Below are 24,425 nucleotides of genomic sequence, written 5' to 3' on the forward strand. Positions count from 1 at the left end.
TCAACCATAAAGAATAATGAAATCAGCCGGGCATAGTGGCTCATGCCTGTAATCCCAACACTTTGGGAGGCTGAGGAGGGTGGACCACCAGGTCAGGAGTTTGAGACCAGCCTGGCCAATATGGTGAAACCCCATCTCTACTAAAAGTACAAAAAAATCAGCCGGGTGTGGTGGCACGCGCCTATAGTCCCACCTACTCGGGAGGCTGAGGCAGAAGAATCACTTGAACTCAGGAGGCAGAGGTTGCAGTGAGCCAAGATCGTGCCACTGCACTCCAGCCTGGATAACAAGAGCAAGACTCCGTCTCAAAAAAAAAAAAAAAAAAAAAAAAAAAAGAAGAAGAATGAAATCCTGTCATTTGCAACAACATGGACGGAACTGGGGGTCATTATGTTAAGTGAAATAAAGCAGGCACAGAAAGACAAACTTCTCATGCTCTCACATTTGTGGAAGGCAAAAATTAACAACTAAACTCACAGAGATAGAGAGCAGAATGATAGTTATTAGAGGAGTTGGGAAGGGTAGTGTGACTGGGGCAATGTGGGGATAGTTAAGGGGTACAAAAATACAGTTAGAATGAGTATGTTCTGTGTATTTGATAGCACAACAGGGTGACTATAGTCAACAATAATTTATTGCATATTTTAAAATAACTAAGAGTATAATTGGATTGTTTGTAACATAAAGGATAAATGCTTGAGATAATAGATACTCCATGTACTCTCATGTGATTATTACACATTATACACCTGTATTAAAATATCTCATGTACCCCATAAATACATACACCTATTATGTACCCACGAAAACTAAAAAGTGAAAGAGAAATAAAGATGTTCTCAGACAAACAAAAGTCAAGGAAATTTGTTACCAGTAGACCTGCCTTGCAACAAATGTTAAAAGAAGTTCTTCAGAGAGAAGACAAACAATATAGGACAGATACTCAGATTCTACACAAAGAAAGGAAGAGCACCAGAGAAGGAATAGTGAAGGTAAACTAAAACACTTTTATTTTTCTAATTCTTGATTTAGAATTTTGCTCAAAATATTACCAACAATACATTCAATTGTGTGTGTGTGCTTATTTATAAGTGAAATGAGTGACAGCAATGATACCAGGAATGGGAGAGAGGAATCAAGATTATTCTGTTATTATAAGGTATTCACACTATCAGTGAAGTGGTATAGTGTTACTTCAAAGTGGGCTTGAATTAGTTGTAAACATACATTGCAAACTCTAGGGCAACAACTAAAAAAGTTTTAAAAAAAGTATAACTTATATGCTAAGAAAGGAGAAAAACAGAACCATACAAAATGCTCAAGCAAAACCACAAAAGGGGCCATGCATGGCGGCCCATGCTTGTAATACCAGCACTTTGGGCAACTAAGTCAGAGGGATCACTTGAGCCCGAGCCCAGGAGTTGAAGTCCAGCCTGGGCAACACGGCAAAACCTCATCTCCACAAAAAATACAAACACAAGTCTGGGCACAGGGGCTCACACCTGTAATCCCAACACTTTGGGAGGCCAAGGCGGACAGATCACTAGAGGTCAGGAGTTCAAGAGCAGCCTGATCAACATGGTAAAGCCCTGTCTCTACTAAAAATACAAAAATTAGCCAAGTATGGTGGCAGGCACCTATAATCCCAGCTACTTGGGAGGCTGAGGCAGGAGAACTGCTTAAGCCCAGGAGGCAGAGGTTGCAGTGAGCCGAGATCGCCCACTGCACCCCAGCCTCAGTGACAGAACGAGACACCGCCTCAAAAAAAAAAAAAAAAATACACACACACACACAGACAAAAGAAAAAAATCAGTCAGGTGTGATGGCACACACCTACAGTCCCAGCTACTTGGGAGGCTGAGGTGGGAGGATCACTTGAGCCTGGGAGGTGGAGGATGCAGTGAGATAAGACTGCACCACTGCACGCCAGCCTGGGCAACAGGGCAAGACCTTGTCTTAAAAAAAAAAAGGCACAAAAAAAAAGTAGAAGACAAAAAGAGGAACAAAAAACAAGGACAATGAATAGAAAACAGTAACAAATACAGTAGCTATTAATCCAACTATATCGATAATCACTTTAAACATCAATGGTCTCAATACACCAATTAAAAGGCAGAGACTGTCAGAGTGGATCAAAAAACAAAACCCAACAGTATGTTGTCTACAAAAAGCTACTCTCAATATAAAGATTGATATAAATGAAAAGTAAAGGGATGAAAAAATATTTACCATGCTAACACTAATCAAAAGAAAGCAGAAATAGCTACTTTAGTTTCACAGAGAGCTGGCGTCAGAGCAAGGAAAGTTATCAGGCATAAAGTGGAGCATTACATAATAATGAAAGTGTCAATTCTCCAAGAAAACATAACCAATCCTTAATGTGTATGCACCTAACAACAGAGCACCAAATACATAAGGCAAAAACCAATAGATAACCAGGCATGGTGGCTCACGCCTGTAATCCCTAAACTTTGGGAGGCCAAGGCAGGCAGATCACCTGATAAGGAGTTCAAGACCAGTATGGCCAACATGGTGAAACCCTATCTCTACCAAAAAATACAAAAATTAGTCAGGCATGGTGGCATCCACCTGTAGTCCCAGCTACTCAGAAGGCTGAGGCACAAGAATCACCTGAACCCAGGAGGCAGAAGTTGCAGTAAGTAGAGATTGCACCACTGCACTCCACCCTGTCTCAAAAACAAACTGATAGAAATGCAAGGAGTAATAGATGAATCCATAATTACAGTTGGAGACTTCAATACTCCTTTATCACAAAACGAACAGATCCAGCATGCAGAAAATCAGTAAGGACATAGTTGGAATTCAATGTTACCATCAACTAGCTGAAAATAACTGACATCTATTTACTACTTCATCTAACGACAGCAGAATATACATTTTACTCAAGATTACGTAGAACATTCACCAAAACAAACCACATTCTGGGTCATAAAACACATCTTAACAAATTTAAAAGAGTAAAAATCATATAATATCCATTCTCAGGTCATAATGGAATTAAACTAGAAATTTATAACAACAACTGGAAAAATCCCAAAATACTTGGAGATACAGCAACATAATTCTAAACAAAGCATGGGTCAAAGAGGAAATCTCAAGAGAAATTTTAAAATATTTTAGACCTAAATGAAAATTAAAATACAACTTAATGGAATTTGCAGGATACAGTGAAAGCAGTGTTTAGAGGGAAATTCATAACAATGAATACATATATTTAAAAATAAGAAAGATCTAAAATTAATAATCCAAGCTTCCACCATGGGAAACTAGAAAAGGGGCAGCAAATTAAATCCAAAGTAAGCAGTGGAAAAGAAATAATGAAAATTAGAGCAGAAATCAATGAAACTGTAAATAGAAAGTAAACAAAAGAAATAAATGAAACCAAAAGCTAGCTCTTTGAAATCATCAATATAATTGATAAGCCTCTAACTAGGCTAGCTAAGAAAAAAAGAAGACACAAACTACTAATGTCAGAAATGAAAGCAGGAACATCATTATAGATCCTATGAATGTTAAAGGAATACTAAAGGAATATAATGAATTCTATGCCCACAAATTCAATAATCTAAATGAAATGGATCAATTCCTTAAAAGACATAATCTGCCAAAACTTGAGAAATTGAATCAATAATAAATAACCTTTCAAAACAGAAAACAGCAAGCCAGGATGGGTTTAGTGTCCAATTCTAGGAAATATTTCAGGGAGAAAGTATACTAATTCTCTACAATCTCTCTCAGAAGATAGAAAAGGAGAATATACTTCCTAGCTCATTCTGAGGCCAGCATCACCCTAACACCAAAATCAGGCAAAGATATTACAGGAACAGGAAACTACAGACAAATATCTCTCATGAACACAGATACAAAAATCCTCAGCAAAATGCTAGCAAACTTAAATGCAACAATGTATAAAAACAATTATACACAACAACCAAATGGGATTTATCCCAGGTATGAAGGATTGGTCTAACATTCAAATATCAACATAATCCATCACATCAATAACCTAAAGAAGAAAAATCACATGATCATATCAATAGATACAGAAAACGCATTCAACAAAATCCAACACCCACATATGATAAGAACTCTCAGCAAACCAAGAATAGAAGGGAATTTCCCTAACTTGATAAAGAACATCTATAAAAAACATACAGCTAACATCATACTTAATGGTGCGCAACTAGCTTTTCTGCTAAGATCATGAATAAGGCAAGAATATTCTCTCTCATCATTCCTTTTCAATAGTATTGGAAGTCCTAGCTAATAAAATAAAACAAAATATAACACCAAAGGCACAATCCATGAAAGAAAGAATTGATAAGATGGACTTCATTAAAATAAAAAACTTCTGTTCTGAAAAAGACACTGAGATGAATGAAAAGACAGAGTGGAAGAAAATATTTTCAGGAGACATGTCTGATAAAGGACCATTATCCAAAATATGCAAAGAACCTTAAAACTCAACAATAAGAAAACAAACAACTTGATTAAAAAATGGGCAAAAGACCTGAACAAATACCTTACCAAAAAAAGCTCAAGTACCTTAGGCTTATAAAAAGATGTTCAACATCATATGTTATTTATTAGGGAATTGCAAATTACAACAAGATTAAAACCACTACATACCTATTAGAATGGCCAAAATCCAAAACACTGATGACAACAATAAATGTTCCATGAGGAAGTGGAGCAACAGGAACTCTCAGTTGTTGCTGGTGGGATTGCAAAATAGTATAGCCATTGTGGAAGACAGTTTGTTTCCACTTCTTACCAAACTAAACATACTCTTACTATGTGGTTCAGGAATCACACTCCTTGGTATTTACACAAAAGTGTTGAAAACTTACGTCCACACAAAATCCTGTACAAAAATGTTTACGGCAGCTCTATTCATAATTGCCAGAACTTGGAAGTGACAAAGATGTCCTTCAGCAGATGATGGATAAATAAACTACAGTACATCCAGACAATGGAATATTATTCAGCACTAAAAAGACACGTGCTATCTTTGAAAAGATAGCCATGAAAAGACATGGAGGAACTTTAAGTGGCTATTACTAAGTGAAAGAAGCCAATCTGAAAAGACTACCTACAGTATGATCTCAACCATTTGTCATACTGGAAGAGGCAAAACTATGGAGACAGTGAAAGGATCAGTGGTTGTCAAGGTTTAGACAGCAAGGAGGGATGAGTAGGCAGGGCACAGAGGATTTTTAGGGCAGTGAAACTATTCTGTATGATACTGTAGATGTATGTCATTATATATTTGCCAAAACCCAAGGAATATACAACAGCAAGAGTGAACCCTAATATAAACTATGGACACTGGGTGATAATATACGGGTTCATCAATTGTAACAGGACAGGGACAGGATTTTGATGGTGGAAGAGGTTGTGTGTATGCCAGGCCAAAGGTATATAGGAATTTTGTACTTTGTTCAATTTTGCTCTGAACCTAAAACTTCTCTCAAAAGTCTATTTAAATACACTGTTTAATAACTTCACTGTCCACTTTGGCATGGAGCTATTGCTTTAATCTGTAACTCTGTCTTCATTATTCTATGGTTTTCCAAACTGACACTGAAGGAGTAAGGACTAAAGTTTGTTTTTGTTGTTTGTTTTTTTTTGTTAAGACAGTCTTGCTCTGTCGCCAGGCTGGAGTGCAATGGCGCGACCTCAGCTCACTGCAACCTCTGCCTCCCCGGTTCAAGCGATTCTCCTGCCTCAGCCTCCCGAGTAGCTGGAACTACAGGCGCCCGCCACCACACCCAGCTAATTTTTATATTTTTAGTAGAGACGGGGTTTCACCATGTTGGCTGACCTCATGATCCGCCCACCTCAGCCTCCCAAAGTGCTAAAGTTTTTTAAGCATTAAAAAATATTTTTGACGTTAAAAAATATTTTTGACATAAATTTTTTTTAATGTTACAAATACTTTTTTTAACTTAGTATTTTAGGTAATTCCTCAAATTTGAATTTTCTCAAAATTTTAACACCATTTCCTAGAACTGTGGCCTTTATATGATATTTGGATGCTTCATCAAAAGTTAACACACAGATATTTGGAAATAGCTACATGCTACTGGCACTGGGAAGAAAAAAAAATCTATTTACTTTTAAGGAGGCATAGCTATTACTACAATAACTGATGATTTTAATAAGTTTCCCCAGGGGGAAAAATGCCTTTCTACTTGGAGAGAAACAAGTATTTTTTAAAAGGCCTGATTTTTATACAACATTCAAGTGACATGTCTTTGCATTTATTTATTTTGTGGAAAGAACAGAAAAGATGCATAATGGGGAAAATAGTCCCTATTTCACAGGACAAGCAAACCAGCTCCTTTTTCAGCTCCTTCTACAAAGGGCCCTCGTCTTATAATAGGCAATTCCTTTCCTAAATACACATCTAATAAAAAAGTGTGTCATTGCTGAAATTCTCAACTGGGCTGTTTCCAAACATATGATGCATTCCTCCAGCAACTTCCAGGATGGAGTCAGCATGACCCCAAGGAACAACTGACCAGCACAGCCTTGTCTCCTCTGCATCTGAGCTTCTTGATCTTGACATGAGGAAGCACAACCCCTGCCAATTCCAAGAGTATGCTCTAGACAAGAGCTTGTTCTTCATTTCACTTTCAAATTATTTTAGAAACAAGTCATGGCACCTGTTTCTAAAATAAAATGTTGCTCCTTCGTTACTTTTATTAATTTTGCAATATCTTTCTCATCATTCTTCGCTTTTGATACCTTGTATTCCAGCATATGTACTTTAAACTCAGGGCCCTCAAGCTTCAGTGTGGATCAGTCAGATGGGTGCTTGTGAAAATGAGGGCCAAGGGTTGTACTACCAGGGGTTCCAATTTGGTAGGTCTGTGGGAAAGCCCCACAACCTGCATTTGTTACGCATCCCACAGGGGTTCTGTTGTAGGAGGTCCTGGAACCACACCTTGATAAATGTGGCTTTGAAGAATATGAAGAAGTGTGGTTTAGGCATCTTTTATGTTAAGGAACAGAACAGAATTAGGAAGACCTAAAGGTACAAAACACATTTATAGGTATATTCACTGAATGAAAACTGGTGCCTCTGCCGATCCTCAGTGAGCATACAGTATAGAATGTGTATTAATGTGCATTGTGGCCAGGTGCAATGGCTCACACCTGTAATCCCAGCACTTTGGGAGGCCAAGGTTGGAGGATCACTTGAAGCCAGGAGTTCAAGACCAGCCTGGGTGACACAGCAAGACCCCACCTCTACAAAAAAGTTAAAAAAAATAGCTGGGCATGGTGGCATGCACCTGTAGTCCTAGCTACTCGGGAGGCTGAGGCAGGAGGATCGCTTGAGCCCAGGAGTGCAAGATCACAGTGAGCTATGATCACGCCACTACACTCCAGCCTGGGTTACAGAGTGAGATCTTGTCTCTGAATAACAATTAATAACAACATACACAGCTACATCTGCTCCGATTCCAAGGTTCCCATCTGAGACTGGGGAAAATGATCCATTCCAGTGGGCTTTATACCATACAAACTCATCCTTAGGCAGAAATGAAGGGGGAAAGGATAAATGAAGCCTCTATTCTCAAGGCCTGGAGCCCAAAAGAGCTGATTTCCCTGTCTCCCTCATCACACCACAAGTGATCATAGTAGGGTGGGGGGATGTGGAAAGGGAGGAGGAGATGGGTTCTGCTAGAGCAGTGGTTCTCGAGCCACAGCTGTATCAGGATCCCCAAGAGGCCTGGTTAAAACACAGATGGCTGGCCCCATCCCAGAGTTCCTGGTTTAACAACGTTGGAGAGTTTGCACTTCTAACAAGTTCCCAGGCAGAGCTGACGCCCCTATTCCAGGGTCTATACTTTGAGAGCCACGAGGCTAAGTGTCTGTGAAGTGCCATTCAAGCACTCTGCATTAAAGGAAGAAATGGGGAAATTTTGCCAGAGAAAAGAGCCTCTAACACTCAAAACAGAGCATTCCAAACTTACACAGCGACATTTGTTGTAATATACATTCTCGTAAAACAAAAAGAACCATTTAATAACATAATCTCAGTATTCATTGATTTAAATGGATTTCAGCTGGTCTTCCACTCAGAAACAAATGTAACTTGCAATGCTTATTAATCAAGAAATCTTACTGAGGGTCTGTTGTATATACAGAGAACTGCTGTGTAGGCCAATCTCCTAAATGGATGAAAAAGTAAAACAAAAACAGTCTCTACCTTTAATTTACTTATTGTCTGTATTATTTCACCTTCAATTACTATGAAATTTTGGACTAACTTAACATAACCTTTTCACTATCTCAAAATAAAAGAAACAGGGCTCTCTTGAAAGAATTCTTGTCTTTGCACGAACCCTACTTTTAGGAGAATAAAATAAATTCCAGGTAGGGTAGAATTAAAGTGGAGATGTAGGTATTTTTGTTTATTTTCAAACCAACTTCTAGGAGGTGTACCAGAGACACTGTTGGTAAACTCGATGGTCAACAGAAACATCACAGACACCAATTCTTTAGTTACCAAAAACTCATTGAAAATGGATACATTTTATGCATTCCATTTTTCAAGACAAGAAATGCACCAACACATTATAAAAAAAAATGTGTACAAAGTGGTCATAAAAACCTTATTAATAAGGTCACCTTATGTTTATATGGCCCTTCTGTGAAGCATTGAAGCATTTTTTTTTTTTTTGAGACGGAGTTTCACTCTTGTTGCCCAGGCTGGAGTGCAATGGCACAATCTTGATTCACTGCAACCTCCACCTCCTGGTTCAAGTGATTCCCCTGCCTCAACCGCCCAAGTATCTGGGATTACCGGCACCCACCACCACGCCTGGCTAATTTTTTATTTTTAGTAGAGACAGGGTTTCACTATGTTGGCCAGTCTGGTCTCGAACTCCTGACCTCAGGTGATCCGCCAGCCTCAGCCTCCCAAAGTGCTGGGATTATAGGCGTGAGCCACCGCACCTGGCCCCTTTTGTGAAGCACTGTGATGAGCCTCATTTGACTTGATCTTTACCACAAAATGGGAGGCGGAGTCAATGACTAACTCAACTTGTAAATTAGATGTTGAGGTGGGGGGATGAACAAAACCTCAGAACGGCATTCAAATGTTCCAAAAATACTTAACTCCTACTTTAACACACCCTGTCGGCTCTCTGTAGATTTTCTATGATCATCAAAATAAAATTTTTAATCAATCTTTAAAGGATTGAACTTTTTTTTAAATTTAGTACCATGTGAGGATCCCCATTAATTTGACTTTTAACACAATAGTGACCAGTGACTTGGCTTTCTTCACCCTCACTCTTTCATCCTAAACCGCAGCCTCACAGCTCCCTGCTGAAAAGTCTTGCCCTTCCAGCAGAGCTCGGCAGAGGCCCGGGGGTCCAATCAGCACAGGGCTGGTCTGGCAATCTGGGCACCAGGCAGGGGGTCAGGCTATGATAATAATTTGTGTGTGGACTTGGGTACTTCACTGTTCCACGTGCAGTTTTTCTCGTCAATAAAAAATAGCAATCAAAGTGATCTAATGAATTTTCTACATAAGATATTTTTCCATGCCTTAAAAAAATACTAAATCCTTTATTTTCTTTAATTTCTTAGTAATAAAATACACCTGCATGCACTGGTGTTGTATAGTACTTGTGTTGACTGTGCTTGTGTTGTACGGTCCCCTCTTGTTATCTTATCTGTGGCCTCACACAGCCTATAAGACTTGACTTGGGATCCAACCCTATCTTATATCGCCTATTACAGCAGCCCTCACTGACAACCCAACGATAATGACCTATGTTTCCACAACAAGCCAGGCCTATCCCCACTCCAAGGCCTTTGTGCTAGCCGTTCTGTTGGCCTAAAATACTCTTCTCTCAGACCCTTTCATATCACACAGGCCTCACATGTCACTTCCTATAGAGACCTTCTTTTAGCCCTCTCCCCACCTCCAGTTCCAGCTCCTGTTACTCTCTAGCCTATGACCCTGTTTCAATTTTTTCAAGTACATGGTACTTGGAGACCTAAAATTAGAGGGAAAAAAAATCATACAACATTCATTTTACTTAGTCCCAAATCTCTATCAGATGATGATATTGAGCATAAAGATTCTAAAATTGGCAGGGAGAAAGAAAGTCATCTTTACACCTTCCGTGTACCAAAACCTACTATATAGGAGCTTCGTGAAAGTACAACAAATGAATCCATTCATTCATTCATTCATTCCATAAAGGTGTACATGCTTACCAGGTACTGAAGACAAAAAGATGGCTATAGTATAATCCCTACCCTCATAGAGCTCACATTCAAGCAGGAATGCCAGACAATACATAAATGTCTATGATGCAATGTGACAAGCATTCAGAGCAAAGAGGATCTGTGTGCCTGATATTCACAACAACATGAATGAAGTTGTGTGATGAGGGTACTCTTCCCATCTGAAGGTTGAGAAAAGTCTCAGAGGAGTTCACGAATCTGCTTGAAGTTTCACAGCCAATGAAGAGGCAGGAGTAAACTCACCCTTGAATCACTGTAGTAAATGATTTATGAAGGTGAAGTGATAAGTCTTGGCTCATTTAAACAGCTTTTACCATAATCATATTTTGAAGATGCTAAGTGTTAACTGCCTACTCACTACGGTATGAACATGAAATGCATATGGGAGGATGGAGACTCTACATTTTAATTAAAAATAGCAATAATAGGCTGGGTGTGGTGGCTCACACCTGTAATCCCAGCACTCTGGAAGGCCAAGGCAGGTAGATTACCTGAGGTCAGGAGTTCAAGACCAGCCTGGTCAACGTGGTGAAACCCCCTCTCTACTAAAAATACAAAAATCAGCCAGGTATGGTGGCAGGTGCCTGTAATCCCAGCTACTCGGGTGGCTAAGGCAGAAGAATCGCTGGAACCCAGGAGGCAGAGGCTGCAGTGAGCTGAGATCATGCCACTGCACTCCAGCCTGGGCAACAAAGCAAGACTCATCTCAAAAAAAAAATATACATATATATACATATACACGTATATACATATATATACATATACACGTATATACATATATATACATATACATACACACACACATATATATACGGCAATAATAAAATGAAGTTCATGAAAGATTAAAAGCCACATTGGAATTGTCTGGTAATTCTGCAAAGAAATAAAAACATGTTTAAATTTTCAAAGACAAAAGATCCTTATCCTTCTATTTTCCTTACTTTATTACCATATTTTCTCTTGGTGGCTTCTTACTGGTAGCATGCTATCTCCTCTATAAAAATTCCCTCTAACTGCATTATCCAAATCCCTCTGAAGAGTCGCCTCCAGCCACTAGGTTTTCACCTCTAAATAACTGATCTCATCAGTTCAGTAAAGTTGGCCACATCAACTTCGGATAGCAACACCTTCCTCCAATTCATCTTCCCATCCACTGACCAAATTCATCTTTCCTTTGGCCCAGCAGAACCAAGAGCATGTATTTAAAAACCAGCCCATCCATCTTCTAGTTTACAAAACACGACATTTTCAAACTGTTTACTTATGTCCATGCCAACAATATTACTCAAATGTGGTGGAGTAAAAAAGCCACGGGGAATAGTGTAGTTGGCCAAGAGCAGTATTTGGGGATCTAAAATTACAAGGAAAATCATACAACATTCATTTCACTTAGTCCCAAATCTCTATCAGATGATGATGTTGAACACAAAGATTCTAAAATTGGCAAGGAGAAAGGAAAAGTCATCTCAAAGTTTGGGCCATGCCAGAGCAGCCTTACAGATCAAAGGCAGGAGGAAACAGGGTAAGGTGCTGTGCCCTTGAAAAAGCTGTCATAATCAGCAGTGTCTGCTGGGCAAGGAAAAGTACAGAGAGAAAATGCAGGAAAGAAAAACAAGTGGAAATTATTGCCAAAAGGTGAGAGTAAACAAAGAAAAGAGAAAGAATTCTTTCTATAGTATTTAGAGGACAGCATTAGCAACACAGCAAAATCAGAGATGCTAGTTTGACTCTATTCTGTTCCTAGGTAGCATTTGTACTGTGGCACTTGTACTGTGGCAAAGCAAGGGACCTCCTTCCCAGGAGCTCAACACTGATGAGGGGACAGATGTCTCTTCTACCTGGCTCAGCCATACCCAGAGCCAACTAAGAGTGAAATCAGAGTGCTTAGAGAGCATCAAATAGAATCTGCTTAGGGAGCACCAAACAGGATCAGCCCCCAAGGATCTTAGAAGAGGGGCATGGAAGAAGCAGTGGTGCCCAGGAGGAAGTGGTCCTGAGCAGACAAATGAAAGGTGCTGAGAGCTCATTTTTGTCAACCACTGTGCAAGGGCCCTGCTCTCTATGCACTTTTAATGTATTACCTAATGCAGCCCCCTAGCAAGCCCCTGGATGATGACAGAGACCATCATTATTCCTATTTTGTGAATGGAGTTAACTTAGCCCTACTCCAGGTCTCAAGCTTGACTGTCCGAGGTTACACAGTGAGGAAGTATTAAGGTCAATTAGGAGCTCTGTATTTTAACTCCAAAGACTGAACTTCCAACCACTGAGCCATACTGGCTGTCATTCAGGACAAGCCAAACTGAGACCAAGTAAGGGGAGGAAGAGGAGAAAGGCAACAAAAGCAGGTAAGATAGAAGGGAGAGGAGGGGAGTAAGCGGCGGCACTTCCTTCTTATAACCACACAGTCTTGGGTCTCGATGGCAATGTATGCACAGAATTGCAGTATCCAATGGACTGTGTCTACACGATGTGCTCAATCTGCAACAGGCAGGAAAAATTAACAGACACACATCAGTATATACATATACAGGCAGACCTCATTTTATTTTGCTTCACTTTACTGCACTTCGCAAACACTGTGTTTCTTACAAATGGAAGGTTTGTAACAACCTTGCATGCAACAAGTCTACTGGCAATATTTTGCCAACAGCAAATGCTCACTTTCTGTCTCTGGAAATTCTGGAAATTCTCATATTTCACACTTTTTCATTATTAATATATCTGTTACAGTGATATGTGATCGGTGATCTTTCATGTTACCATTGTAATTGTTTTGGGACACCACAAATCATACCCAATATGAGACAGAAAACTTAACTGAGAAATGTTGTGTGTGTTCTGACTGCTCCACCGACCAGCCGTTCCCTCATCTCTCTCCCTTTCCCTGGGCTTCCCTATTCCCTGAGACACAACAATATTGAAGTCAGGCTAACTAATAACCCTACAATGGCCTCTAAGGGCTCGAGTGAAAGGAAGACTCACAAATCTCTCACTTTAAATCAAAAGCTAAGTGAAGAAGGCATGTAGAAAGCCAAGACAGGCCAAGAGCTAGACCTCTTACACCAGTTAGCCAAGCTGTGAATGCAAAGAAAAAGTTCTTGAAGAAAACTAAGCAGAAGTCAATTCCTGGCCTCAATGTTTCCAAGGATTGGCTGACTCTCCTTTTAGGGGCTAACACAGCTGGTGACTTTAAGTTGAAGCCAGAGCTAATTTACCATTCTAAAAATCTCAGGGCCCTTAAGAATTAGGCTAAATCTGCTTTGCCTGTGCTCTGTAAACGGAATAACAAAGCCTGGATGACAGTCCGTGTGTTTACAGCATGGTTAACTGAATGTTTTAACCCCACTGTTGAGACCTATTGCTCAGAAAAGGGTCTTTTCAAAATATTACTCCTCACTTACTATGCACCTGGTCACCTGTAAGCTGTGATGGAGATGTACATGGAGATTAACATCATTTTCATGCCTGCTAATACATCATCCATTCTGTAGTCCATGGGTCAAAGAGTAATTTCAACTTTCAAGTCTTCTTATTTGAGAAATACATTTCATAAGGCTATAGCTGTCATAGATAGTGATTCCTCTGATGGATTTGGGCAAAGTAAATCGAAAACCTTCTGGAAAGGATTCACCATACTAGATGCCATTAAGAACATTCATGATTTACGGGAGGAGATTAAAGTATCCACAATAACAGGAGTTTGGAAGAAGCTGATTCCAGCCCTCATGGATGACCTGGAGGAGTTCAAGACTTCAGTGGAGGAAGTCACTGCAGAGGTAGTGGAAATAGCAAGAGAATTAAAAGTGGAGCCTGAAGATGGGACTGAATTGCTGCAATCTCATGTTCGAACTTGAAGAGATGAGGAGCTCCTTCTTATGAATGAGCAAAGAAGGTGGTTTCTTGAGATGGAATCTACTCCCGGTGAAGATGCTGTGAGCATTTTTGAAATGACAACAAAGAATTTATAATTTTATATAAACACAGATGATAAGGCAGCAGTAGGGCTTGAGAAGACTGACTCCAATTTTGAAAGAAGTTCTACAGTAGGTCAAATGCTATCAAACAGCACTGTATGCTACAGAGAAAGCTTTCATGAAAGGAAGAGTCAATTAGTGCAGCAAACTTCATTATTTTCTTATTTTAAAGAAAGTGCCACAGCCACCCCAACTTTCAGCAACCATCCATATCAAGGCAAGACCTTCCACTAGCAAAAAGATGATGACTCACTCAAGGCTCACATGATCATTCCATTTTTTAGTAACAAAATATTTTTAAGCCGGGCGCGGTGGCTCACGCCTGTAATCACAGCACTTTGGGAGGCCGAGGCGGGTGGATCACGAGGTCAGGAGATCGAGACCATGGTGAAACCCCGTCTCTACTAAAAATACAAAAAATTAGCCAGGCGTGGTGGCAGGCGCCTGTAGTCCCAGCTACTCTGGAGGCTGAGGCAGGAGAATGGCGTGAACCCGGGAGGCGGAGCTTGCAGTGAGCCGAGATGGCCCCACTGCACTCCAGCCTGGGCGACAGAGCAAGACTCCGTCTCAAAAAAAAAAAAAAAAACAACAACAAAAAATATTTTTAATCAAGGTATACACTTGCCTTTTTAGATATAATGCTATTATTGTACACTTATTAGTCTACAATGTAGTATAAACATGACTTTTACATGCACTGGGAAACCAAAAAATTTGTGACTCACTTTATTGAGATATTTGCTGGAACTGAACCCTCCATATCTGAGGTATGCTTGCAAATACAGCCCTGATGTATTTTTCCATAAGTACCAAAACAACCAATTTGTGTCACACCAACAAATTCTGTAATATTTTCTCTCCACTAAGAAAGCAGCAAACCATTAGTAAAACATGCATTTAGAGAAAGATAAGACCATAGTTTCTCCTTCATGTATAAATCATTGTACTTAACTACCACATCAGGGAGCTTTTAAAAACATGACCCTGATGGGCAGCTTCTATGTTTGTGCGTACTTTAAAAATTTAGTAATTAAAAAAAAAATTTAGTGGAAAAAAACACCCAAATGTTCCAAAAAATCTTTTTTAAAAGGCACTCAATGTAATCACTGATGCAGCAACAATTTTGCAAATTTCCAGCTCTCGCAAAAATATACATATATATAACTTTAAAAATTTTGTAATTAAAAAAAAATTAGTGGAAAAAAACACCCAAGTGTTCCAAAGTGTTTAAATCTTTTTTAAAACGCACTCTACATAATCACTGATGCAGCAACAATTTTGCAAATTTCCAGCTGTCGCAAAAATATACATATATACATCAAACATTCAACTAACTAAAGAGAAACTGGATGTAAAAACTGCATGTGCAGCAATCTTTGACTGTATATACATTCTTCAAATCCGAGCTATCCCAATGTTTAGAGGGTTCCTGCCTTGCTTGAGAGGTTTCTCTAAATTATTAAGCGTTGAGGTTGGCCTTTAAATTCCCACATAAAGGGTCATAAATATTGCCCAGGACTGAGTTCCTTCCGGATCAGTTTCTTAAACTGTGGGCCACCTCCATCAGCATAACTTGGGATGCTTGTTAAAAACCCCAAAGATTTTGATTCAATTTGTTGAATTTAACAAGTTTTAACATTTTAACAAACCCTTCCAGTGGTCCCGCTGGACATTCATGTGTAAGAAACACCAATCTAGAATCTCTTTAAAAAAGCCCCAGTAAAAATGGACAGAGGCATCACCAAAACTACTGGTGGCCAATTCCTCATCTCTCCTAACACCCCCTGGAACAGCCAGAGCTGCTGCATTAGAAAAGTAACCAAATTAGATCCATAGTCACAGATTGTGTGGCAGGGGCCCAGTCAAAGCCCCACCTACCCATCCTTGGGTCAGCTGCTAGGGTTCCCAAGTGCCCCAGGAATGAGCCAACTCTGAATAGCCCATCTCTCCAGCCTATGTGCAAGGCATCCACGAGCTTACATCGTAAGTTCAATTGTACTCCCCCTACAAAAACAAAAAAAAAGTGTTGAAGTCCTAACCCCAAGGACCTCAGAATGTGACCACCTTTGGAGACAGGTTCTTTACAGAGGTAATTAAGTTAAAATGGGATCACTGGGCGGGGGGCACTAATACAATATGACTGATGTCCTTATAAAAAGGGGAAATTTGGACACAGAGACAGACACACACAGAAGACAATGTATAAAGACACAGGGAAGAGATGGCCATCCACAGGCCAAGAAGAGAGGCCTAGAACTGCCTTCAGAAGGAAACGACCCCATCAACACTTTGACATTGGACTTCTGGACTGCAGAACTGTGAGACAATACATTTCTATCGTTCTGAGTCACCCAGCTTGTGGAACTTGTTCCAGAAGCCCGAGAAAACTCACATAGCTTGGAAAATCATGATGTGAAGTTAGGCAGTGGAAGCCAATCCAGATGACTGACGGCTGTCAGGACAGTTTTCAGACCAAGACCTCAAGAAAGAATGTCACAGCACTGGATGCCCAGGAAGCCCAGGGCAGTAGTAAGAGCCACAAGATCTGCAGTGGCATCTAAGCACTGCCCCACTGTCTGGAATAGGGGTAATAAAGCATGCCTGCCTCAATGACACTACAGGGTGTGAAGATCAAGAAAATGCTCTTTGTAAGCTCCACAGCACCACACAAGTTACCCCCACCCCATCGGCAGCTCCTCTCTGCCGGCCCTGATCTTGGTCCGTATTAAAAGGGTGGTGACGTAGCCCTCGCACTCCAAGTCGCCTCTGTTCATTGCTAGGAAGGACTGGGAAGCAAAATCTGCACTTTAGGAAAATTTAGTTTGAGCTCTCGAACATGTTTGAGTATGTCTGAAATATCCAAGAAACCAAACCCTGTGGTTGTCAAAGGTCTTTTCAACAAGTCAGGCTTCCTAAGGGCCCAGGGTTCACTGGGCAGCAAAAACTTCGATAAAGCAGAGCAGGCAGGGGGCGGGCGGCGTCCTCAGCAGGCCCATGGGCTGGAGGAGGGCTTCATCATGAAGGTTTAAGCACTATTACAGTGTAGAATTTATGGTTCCTAAATGGGGATTTTAACTAGTCTTGAGAACACATATTTGACCTAGTGTGAACTTGACCTCTGGGTTCCTCTCTCTTCACCGAGGTTGTCTGTGCCACATGACAAGATTCTCCAGCTGACCCTCCCACATGGGGGCCGGGGTGGCCCTCCTAGCAGTTGCCATGGTAAACCTCACTGCAGATCTATTGGCAAAGCAGCTGCCAATGGCCATAGCAGGCATACAAAAAAAAATATAATCACTCTGGGCTCAACTCCCAAGTTTGGCAAGCACGATGCCAAGCCAAGAGGGATGGGAGACAGCCTGAGACAGTTCTCTAGGTCACCTGAACTCCAGCCACATCACACCCTCCTGGATGATGCCATCCACCACTGCGTCTTTGAACACCAAGGGTGCATGTGACTCTGTCTCCTTTGCATATAATTTAAGGAAAATGTCTAGAGTTGGGTTTCTTCCCCCAAAGTAGCATGGGCTGAATGCCAATGGAAAAGCAATGGAATATCGATTTTCTGTTTCTTGCTAAGGAGAGAACAAGTCATTTGAAGTGCCATGAGTTAAGTGAGTAACAACAGACCTGCACTCCCTACAGCTGGCTGTGTTTCTCCTCTATTCATAGAACCTGGCACATGGTAAAAGCTAAACAGTAAATGAAAGAACCATCCATGCATGTATGGAAGGCCTGCAATGTGCCAGGCACTGCTTTGGATTTGTATCTGCCATCATCTCTCTTCCCTCTACCCCATAACCCTGCCAGCCCAGCCTCACTCTCCTCTTTCATTCTTTTGTATTGCCTATTCCCATGTCCAGTCTTCTCATTAAAGCTGAGCCTACCGGCAATGTCTCTGTATGGCCTGCACTTACCCTGAGATGGGGGCAAAAAGACTGAAAGAACCGATGCAGGGCATGGGGGGAGGTTCAGTTTGGGCACAGAAAAAAAAAACTACAAAAATGACAGGACGCAAAAATGTTACATCAGGGGTTTAATGCCCCACCTGGAAGACAAAGTCCCTAACCCACAAAACCTTCCTTTAAATGTTAATTCCTTGGAAAGAATTAACATCTTGTTAATCTCTCCATCTCTTTTGTGGTCCATCTCTCCATCTCTTTTGTCCAAAACAGGTAACGCTATCAAGAGTCATCCAATATTAACTAAAATGACACATCCCACACGATAATTTCAATTCCTAGGGATCCACACACAAAGGGTGTCTGGAAAAGCAACATTAACATGCAACCAGGCGTCTCTACATAGGGACTGGGCAGCTACAGCCTAGAGGACCACTTTGGTGAGTGCACATACCCATTCTTTGCCCTTGTGTGGGTCTGCCGCTTGCTTGTTCACATCTCTCTGATTTGCAATTTAAGGTTCACTAAATCTTTAGTCTTCAGAAGCATTTGATCATGGTCCATTTAAATTAGGTTTCAATCAACTAAAAACAATCCAGGCTTGCTCAAAGGGATACCTTATTTTCTTCACTGGATTAGGCAAATACTGAACAACAGGAACACTTCCAATCTCTCACACAGAAATTTTTTTTGCATCAATTGGACATGACCTACATAAACTCAAATTCTTCATTATCTTCAACATGTAATGACAATTAGAAGACATCCTGGGTTATACATTTAAATGTACATGCATATTTTATGATGACTATTATAAGGGGGAACTTCATGTGGGCATATCATTGGTTTTTGTATTCTTATGTGTAATAAACCATACCCAAGTGTAAGTGTTCAACCTCAGCATAATAAGGAAGTGAGAGAAGGCAACCACAAACAGAAGAAAACCAAGTCATCGATAAAGGAGACAGAATTTACTTGGCTTGATCCAATACTAATCTCTAATATTAATCTTTCTGGTTTCACCAAGGCTTTCATACCCATTTTTTTCATCTTAATACCTGCAACCATCCTATAAAGAAAGCAAGGTTTTAGCACAGTCATTTCTGAGTGGGAAAATATAGGCCAGATAGGTCAAGTGAACTCCCCGAGGCCACACAGCTAGTGAGGGCTTCAGCATTTGAATTTAGGTCTTCTGACCCCAAAGCCAGGAGTCTTTCCTGGCATCACACTACTCAGCCATGGACACAAGGTTTATAGCATCAGCGGGAGCCCCAGTGGTCCCATCTGAAGGTAGAAGGCTCTCTCAGCTCTCTGGATCTCCCAGACACATGCAAAGTAAGTCCCCTATTTTAAATATCCATCTCAGAGATACATTATTTTGGATCGCAAGCTGACCTACCCCAGCATGCCTTTTAAAAACACGATTATTTCTGAAGAGAGCTGTGAATTAAGTTTCTAGCATTTGTACCTAAATTCATTTGTTAAACTGGGAAGTACAGGAAGGTTAATCTTCTGAATGCTGAAAACCATAGAAAAGGAAAGTGATGTCACATTGCTTAGATGCTGGTACTGTCCAAGGGCTACCTCCTAGAAGCCGGTAGGAAAACTTAAGCCAAATGCTAGAAGCATTGGTTGCAGGTACCATAAGATTAAACCAATATAGCAACTTTCTCTAGAGCCCTGTAAGTAACTTCAACACTGATTTTTCTGACCAGCAGTCTTCTGTGATCTCTCTCTGGATTACCAGGGGGCAAACCCAGCTAAACCTAGGCACACACTTCTTTACCTCTCTTGCCTGCAGAAGCAGGAAGCCATGAAGTGATTCCCCAAGATCTGGAACATGTTGGGATCTTCTAGAACATCTTTGGATCCCCGAATTCCCCAAGCAACCTGAAAATGGCGGCCTATTCTCTTTTCAGAGACAGCACTCAATTGCATCATTTGCCAAGCAAACTTATTAAAGCCTTAGAGCATTCTCTCCAACAGGCATCAAGGAGCTTCTGCCTATTTGTAAAATCCTGCTCTGAATTCTTTTCTTTTCTTGAGATGGAGTCTCTCTGCATCGCCCAGCACAATCTCTGCTCACTGCAATCTCCCCTACCCAGGTACAGGCAATTCTCTTGACTCAAAGACTCCTGAGTAGCCAGGATTACAATTACAGGCATGCGCCACCATGCCCGGGTAATTTTTTTTTTTTTTTTTGAGACAGAGTCATTGTCGTTCAGGCTGGAGTGCAGTGGAGCGATCTCAGCTCACTGCAACCTTCACCTCCTGGGTTCAAGCAATTCTCCTGCCTTAGCCCCCCCAGTAGCTGGGATTATAAGCACACACCACCACACCTGGCTAATTTTTTGTATTTTTTAGTAGAGATGGGGTTTTGCCATGCTGCCCAGGCTGGTCTCCAACTCCTGGCCTCAAGTGATCCACCCGCCTTGGCCTCCCAAAGTGCTGGGATTACAGGCGTGAGTCACCGCACCAGGCCCTATTCTGTATTTTTAACCTTTACTCAGCAATATCCCACTGCAATGGTGCTGTAACGGATGAGTTATCTCCATGTTACAGGCAAACCATATCATAGCAGGTTTTGGACAGAATGAGTTACTGAGGGGAGGAGGGAGCATGTCATTTGGCCTGAGCAATGCTAAATTCTAAACAAATGCTAACACATTTCTGAGAAGTATAATTTAAGAAGTTACAAAATGAAAAATTATGAGTTAATCTAAAATGCCTAGAACCCTGAGCATTTCTGATCTAGTGGTTTGAGTTCAATAGTCAGAAGGCTGTTCAAGTCTGCAATTACTGCTTGATCATAAGACATCATAAAACCTGTGGACATTCCCCTTTTTACAAAAGTAAAGCCATTATGCCAAAGCCCTTCTGTTTTCTTCAGAAATGAAGACATTTTTCAACAAACGAGGTCACTAGATTGACTGTATCTGAAATTTTTTAAATTCATCCACCCGTATTTTAAAATCCAAGCAGCAGAAATTTTGGACAATTCCAATCCACATGGGAATGCCTCAATCTCTATGCAAAGAACAATTAAGAATGCTTCACTTTTTCTGAGGGGGAAGGTAAGACTCCTTTAGGTCCAATGAGCACCCGAAAGCATCAATTCATCAAGAAGAGCCTAAAAATACATTTTAACCTGATCCTTAATTTCACAATGCATAGGAGAAAAATTTTCCAGTGTTCTCAAATCTATATCTATATGCATCATTAACACATTTTTTTAAAACACTGCTGGGCATGCAGGTGAATTGCAGAAGCACTGCAGAGAACCCCATCCATCAGTTCTGAAGAGCAGCAGGGAAGTGCATGCTAGAAAACGATCAGGCCTCAAGGATGAAGGATTCTGGTTGCTGTTTTCAGGAAGTTATAAAAACTATTGATGTTTTACTCCAGAATAGGGCCCTCTACTCCCCAATTCCCTCCTGCCATCACCGTAAAGAATGTCTTTCATTTGTTGGCATCATGTTCAAATTAATTACATTGGTTCTGCCATATGGCATATCCTCAAACGGAATTTTTTTTCCTAGCTCCTGATTCACAGATGTGCCAGAGTGATGAATATCTCCGTTGAGTTCAGAGAAGTCTTGGTTGCACAGCACGGTTCTGTGCAATGTATTGCTGCTGGCACTGATACTAACATTACCCTGACCCAGCCCTTCTTAGGTGGTAATGAAGCCTGCAGGTAATGGATGGATTGTATTTCAGACTTCAACTTCCCCCGAGCCCTTTCAAATGGCCCTTGTGAGATGCCCCCATGTGGACACCCCCCCCCCACTTTGCCTACTGTGCAGGGCCACTGTGAACATGGCAACTTACGTTTGGTGCACCTCTGGGAGCCAGGGGCCTTACTCCAGCCATGACAGCACCGCCCTCCACAGACATTGACTCTGAAACAAAGCAAGATCGCTGAGTCCAGCAGCAGAAAAACCCCCTTCCCAAGAACCCAAGCTTCCAGCATGTTCCAGAAAGGCCAGCCTCCAGCTTCTGCAACCCTCTGGATGAGAGTCCTAACAGGTATCCTAGATGCCCAACCCAAAGCTGCCCAAGCAGAGGGGCAAGGCCCATACATATATCAGGGAATGCTGGGAGAACCAAAAAGCCTGCATAACCTAGGGCTATACAAGAAGGGAGAACAGGGCCCAACAAATGGTTTTCTTACCCCCAAATTACAGTAGAGCCAAATTTATTTTTTCTATTATCTGGGCCAACATTTTAAATTGGAAATGAGTTTCAGAGAGAACTGTACAAAAAGGAGTGAGGGCACATGGCCTGGAATCACCCCTGAAAAAAACATGCCAACTAAGCAAAACAAGTTTTCCCCTACACCCCAGCCTGAGATGAATTCCCACAAAGGGAAGACGCTATGAGCGCCCAATAACAGAAACATTCCAACCAAAACTTTTATCAATACCAAGACACCCCACCCCAGGAAAGCTGACCCCACAGGTGCAGCGAAGTCCAAGCCCATGATTTCTCTGAGGCTGCAAAGTTCCAGGCCACAGAACAGGAGCTGGATCTTTACGGCTAGCCCGCCCTCGAAACATTTTTTTCATTAGCTAGACCAAAATTAAAACTCAGTTGCAGAGTTTAATTGATGCTGAGGGATTAAACTGTAGTGACCTCAAGTTTACGCCCATCTTCTAAGGAGCAGTTGGGTTTGCGCGCAAAAGGTTACGCCCCGGGCAGAAATGCCTTTTGTGTTTACCCGCAGCTCGGTAACAATGCACACGGAGTTTCACGTCAGTAAAAGTTCCTGGGCTTCCCCGCACTCCCCTCTTCCCGCGGCGCTCAGCGCAGGCGGAGGCGAAGAGAGAAAGCCGACCCACCGCGCGCGACCGCCCCGGCCACCGCCGGGCTCCAAGTGGCCCTGACCCCGCAGGTCCCTCCGCGGGCGGCGCGCGCGAGGCAGGCAGGCGGGCGGGCGGAAGGGGGTGTGGGCTTACCCCTGCAGCTGCTGCTTCTGGTGAACCTGCAGCCTGGAGCCCCCGCCGCTCTGGGTCTCCTGCGGCACCTTGGAGCGCACGACTTGCCTGCCTTGTTTGGCGAACGGGGCGGCTGCCGGGTGGCCGCCGGGCTTGGGGTGGAGCTGCCCGCCGGGGGCCGCGGGACGCGCAGGCTCTGGCGGCGGCGGCGGCGGCGGCGGTCTGAGCCCCTGCAGGGCCGCGCCGCCGGGTTTGCTCGTGCGCCGGGTCCTCTCCGAGGGGACCCCGGGGGAGGCGCGGCTGGGGGCGCCGGCAGCCGCCGAGCTGCGGCTGTACCTGGCGTTAAGCGCGACGTTGAAGGTCCGCGAACGCGGGGGCCCGCTCAGGGGCAAGGCGCCGGCTGCCAGGCCGGGGCCCGGGTGCACCACGTAGGTGATCCTCCGCACCCGGCCGTGCGCCGAGGACGCGAGCAGCCCTGCCCAGAGCAGGAGCCCCCACCTGAGCCAGGCCCCCGCCATCGCGGGCCTTAGCCGGCGCGACCGGCCGCGCGCGGTCCAGCCCCCTCCCCTGGCCGTGCGGCTCGCCTTTCCCCGCGCGTTCAGGCTCCCCCGAGAGCTGCCGAGAGCCCGGGAAAGGCGGGAGGAGGCCAAGTCGGTGGCGAGGGAGGAGGCTCTACGGGCGGCTGAGCGGCCCCAGACCCCGGCCGATTGTGGCTGGGAGCAGGGGGAGGGCGTGGGGGTGGGGAGCGCGGAGCCCGGAGAGCGGGGAGGGGCGAGGGGAGCGGGCCGCGCAAGGTGAGGGTCCGCGCGCCCGGCGAGGGTGGCCGAGAGCGAGCGAGAGCGCGCGGGACACTCCGAGGCAGCCCCGGCGGCGAAGTCTTTTAAAAGTTTCTCTCCCGTGGCCCCGAGTGTCAGACCTGAGCAGCCAATCTCCGGCAGACGTGACGTCAGGCGGCAGATCCTAATTGGGGAAGGCGTGCGAGGAGCCCGAAGGCGCGCCGCCACCCTCCACATCCACAGGGGTTGCCCCCGTGGGTCGCCGAGGCGGAGGTCCCCACGCCCCGGTCCCGTGTCCCGGGAGAGGACAAAGGGCTCAGCAAAGTTACTGAACGGTCCTGTCCTTTCAGAAGCCCCATGCGTTTGATATTGTTTGGAAGCCCCGGCATTTTCTTATCCGTGTTTGCTGGGATACTTGCTGCGGGGTTGAATTCAGATACCAAATCGGGCCCCAGAAAGGGCTGTCAGGGCGCGCTGAGGTCTCCATCGGAAACCGTTTAGGTGGCTCCCTGGGGGCTGTAAAGTCCCCGTGGCTTCTCGGTC

General features: G+C 43.0%; 1 protein-coding gene across 11 annotated transcripts in view; it reads right to left on the minus strand.

Moving 5' to 3' along the window:
• LTBP1 (latent transforming growth factor beta binding protein 1) overlaps positions 1 to 24,165 on the minus strand; it is a 442,730-nt gene extending 418,565 nt beyond the window's left edge. For 3 of the 11 annotated variants that reach the window (XM_063623691.1, XM_055252600.2, XM_063623686.1), the window contains exons 1-2: positions 23,128 to 24,165; positions 22,001 to 22,071 (exon numbers count right to left, since the gene is read on the minus strand). In XM_063623691.1, coding sequence (XP_063479761.1) covers positions 22,001 to 22,071; positions 23,128 to 24,119 — 1,063 coding nt within the window. In that variant the 5' untranslated portion in view covers positions 24,120 to 24,165. The remainder of the gene's footprint in view (positions 1 to 22,000; positions 22,072 to 23,127) is intronic. The other 8 variants (XM_055252602.2, XM_063623690.1, XM_055252599.2 and 5 more) reach the window with 3 other exon arrangements.
• Positions 24,166 to 24,425: the final 260 nt, after the last annotated feature.

This window comes from Symphalangus syndactylus, chromosome 18, assembly GCF_028878055.3.
Source record: "Symphalangus syndactylus isolate Jambi chromosome 18, NHGRI_mSymSyn1-v2.1_pri, whole genome shotgun sequence".
NCBI classification, from domain to species: Eukaryota; Metazoa; Chordata; class Mammalia; order Primates; family Hylobatidae; genus Symphalangus; species Symphalangus syndactylus.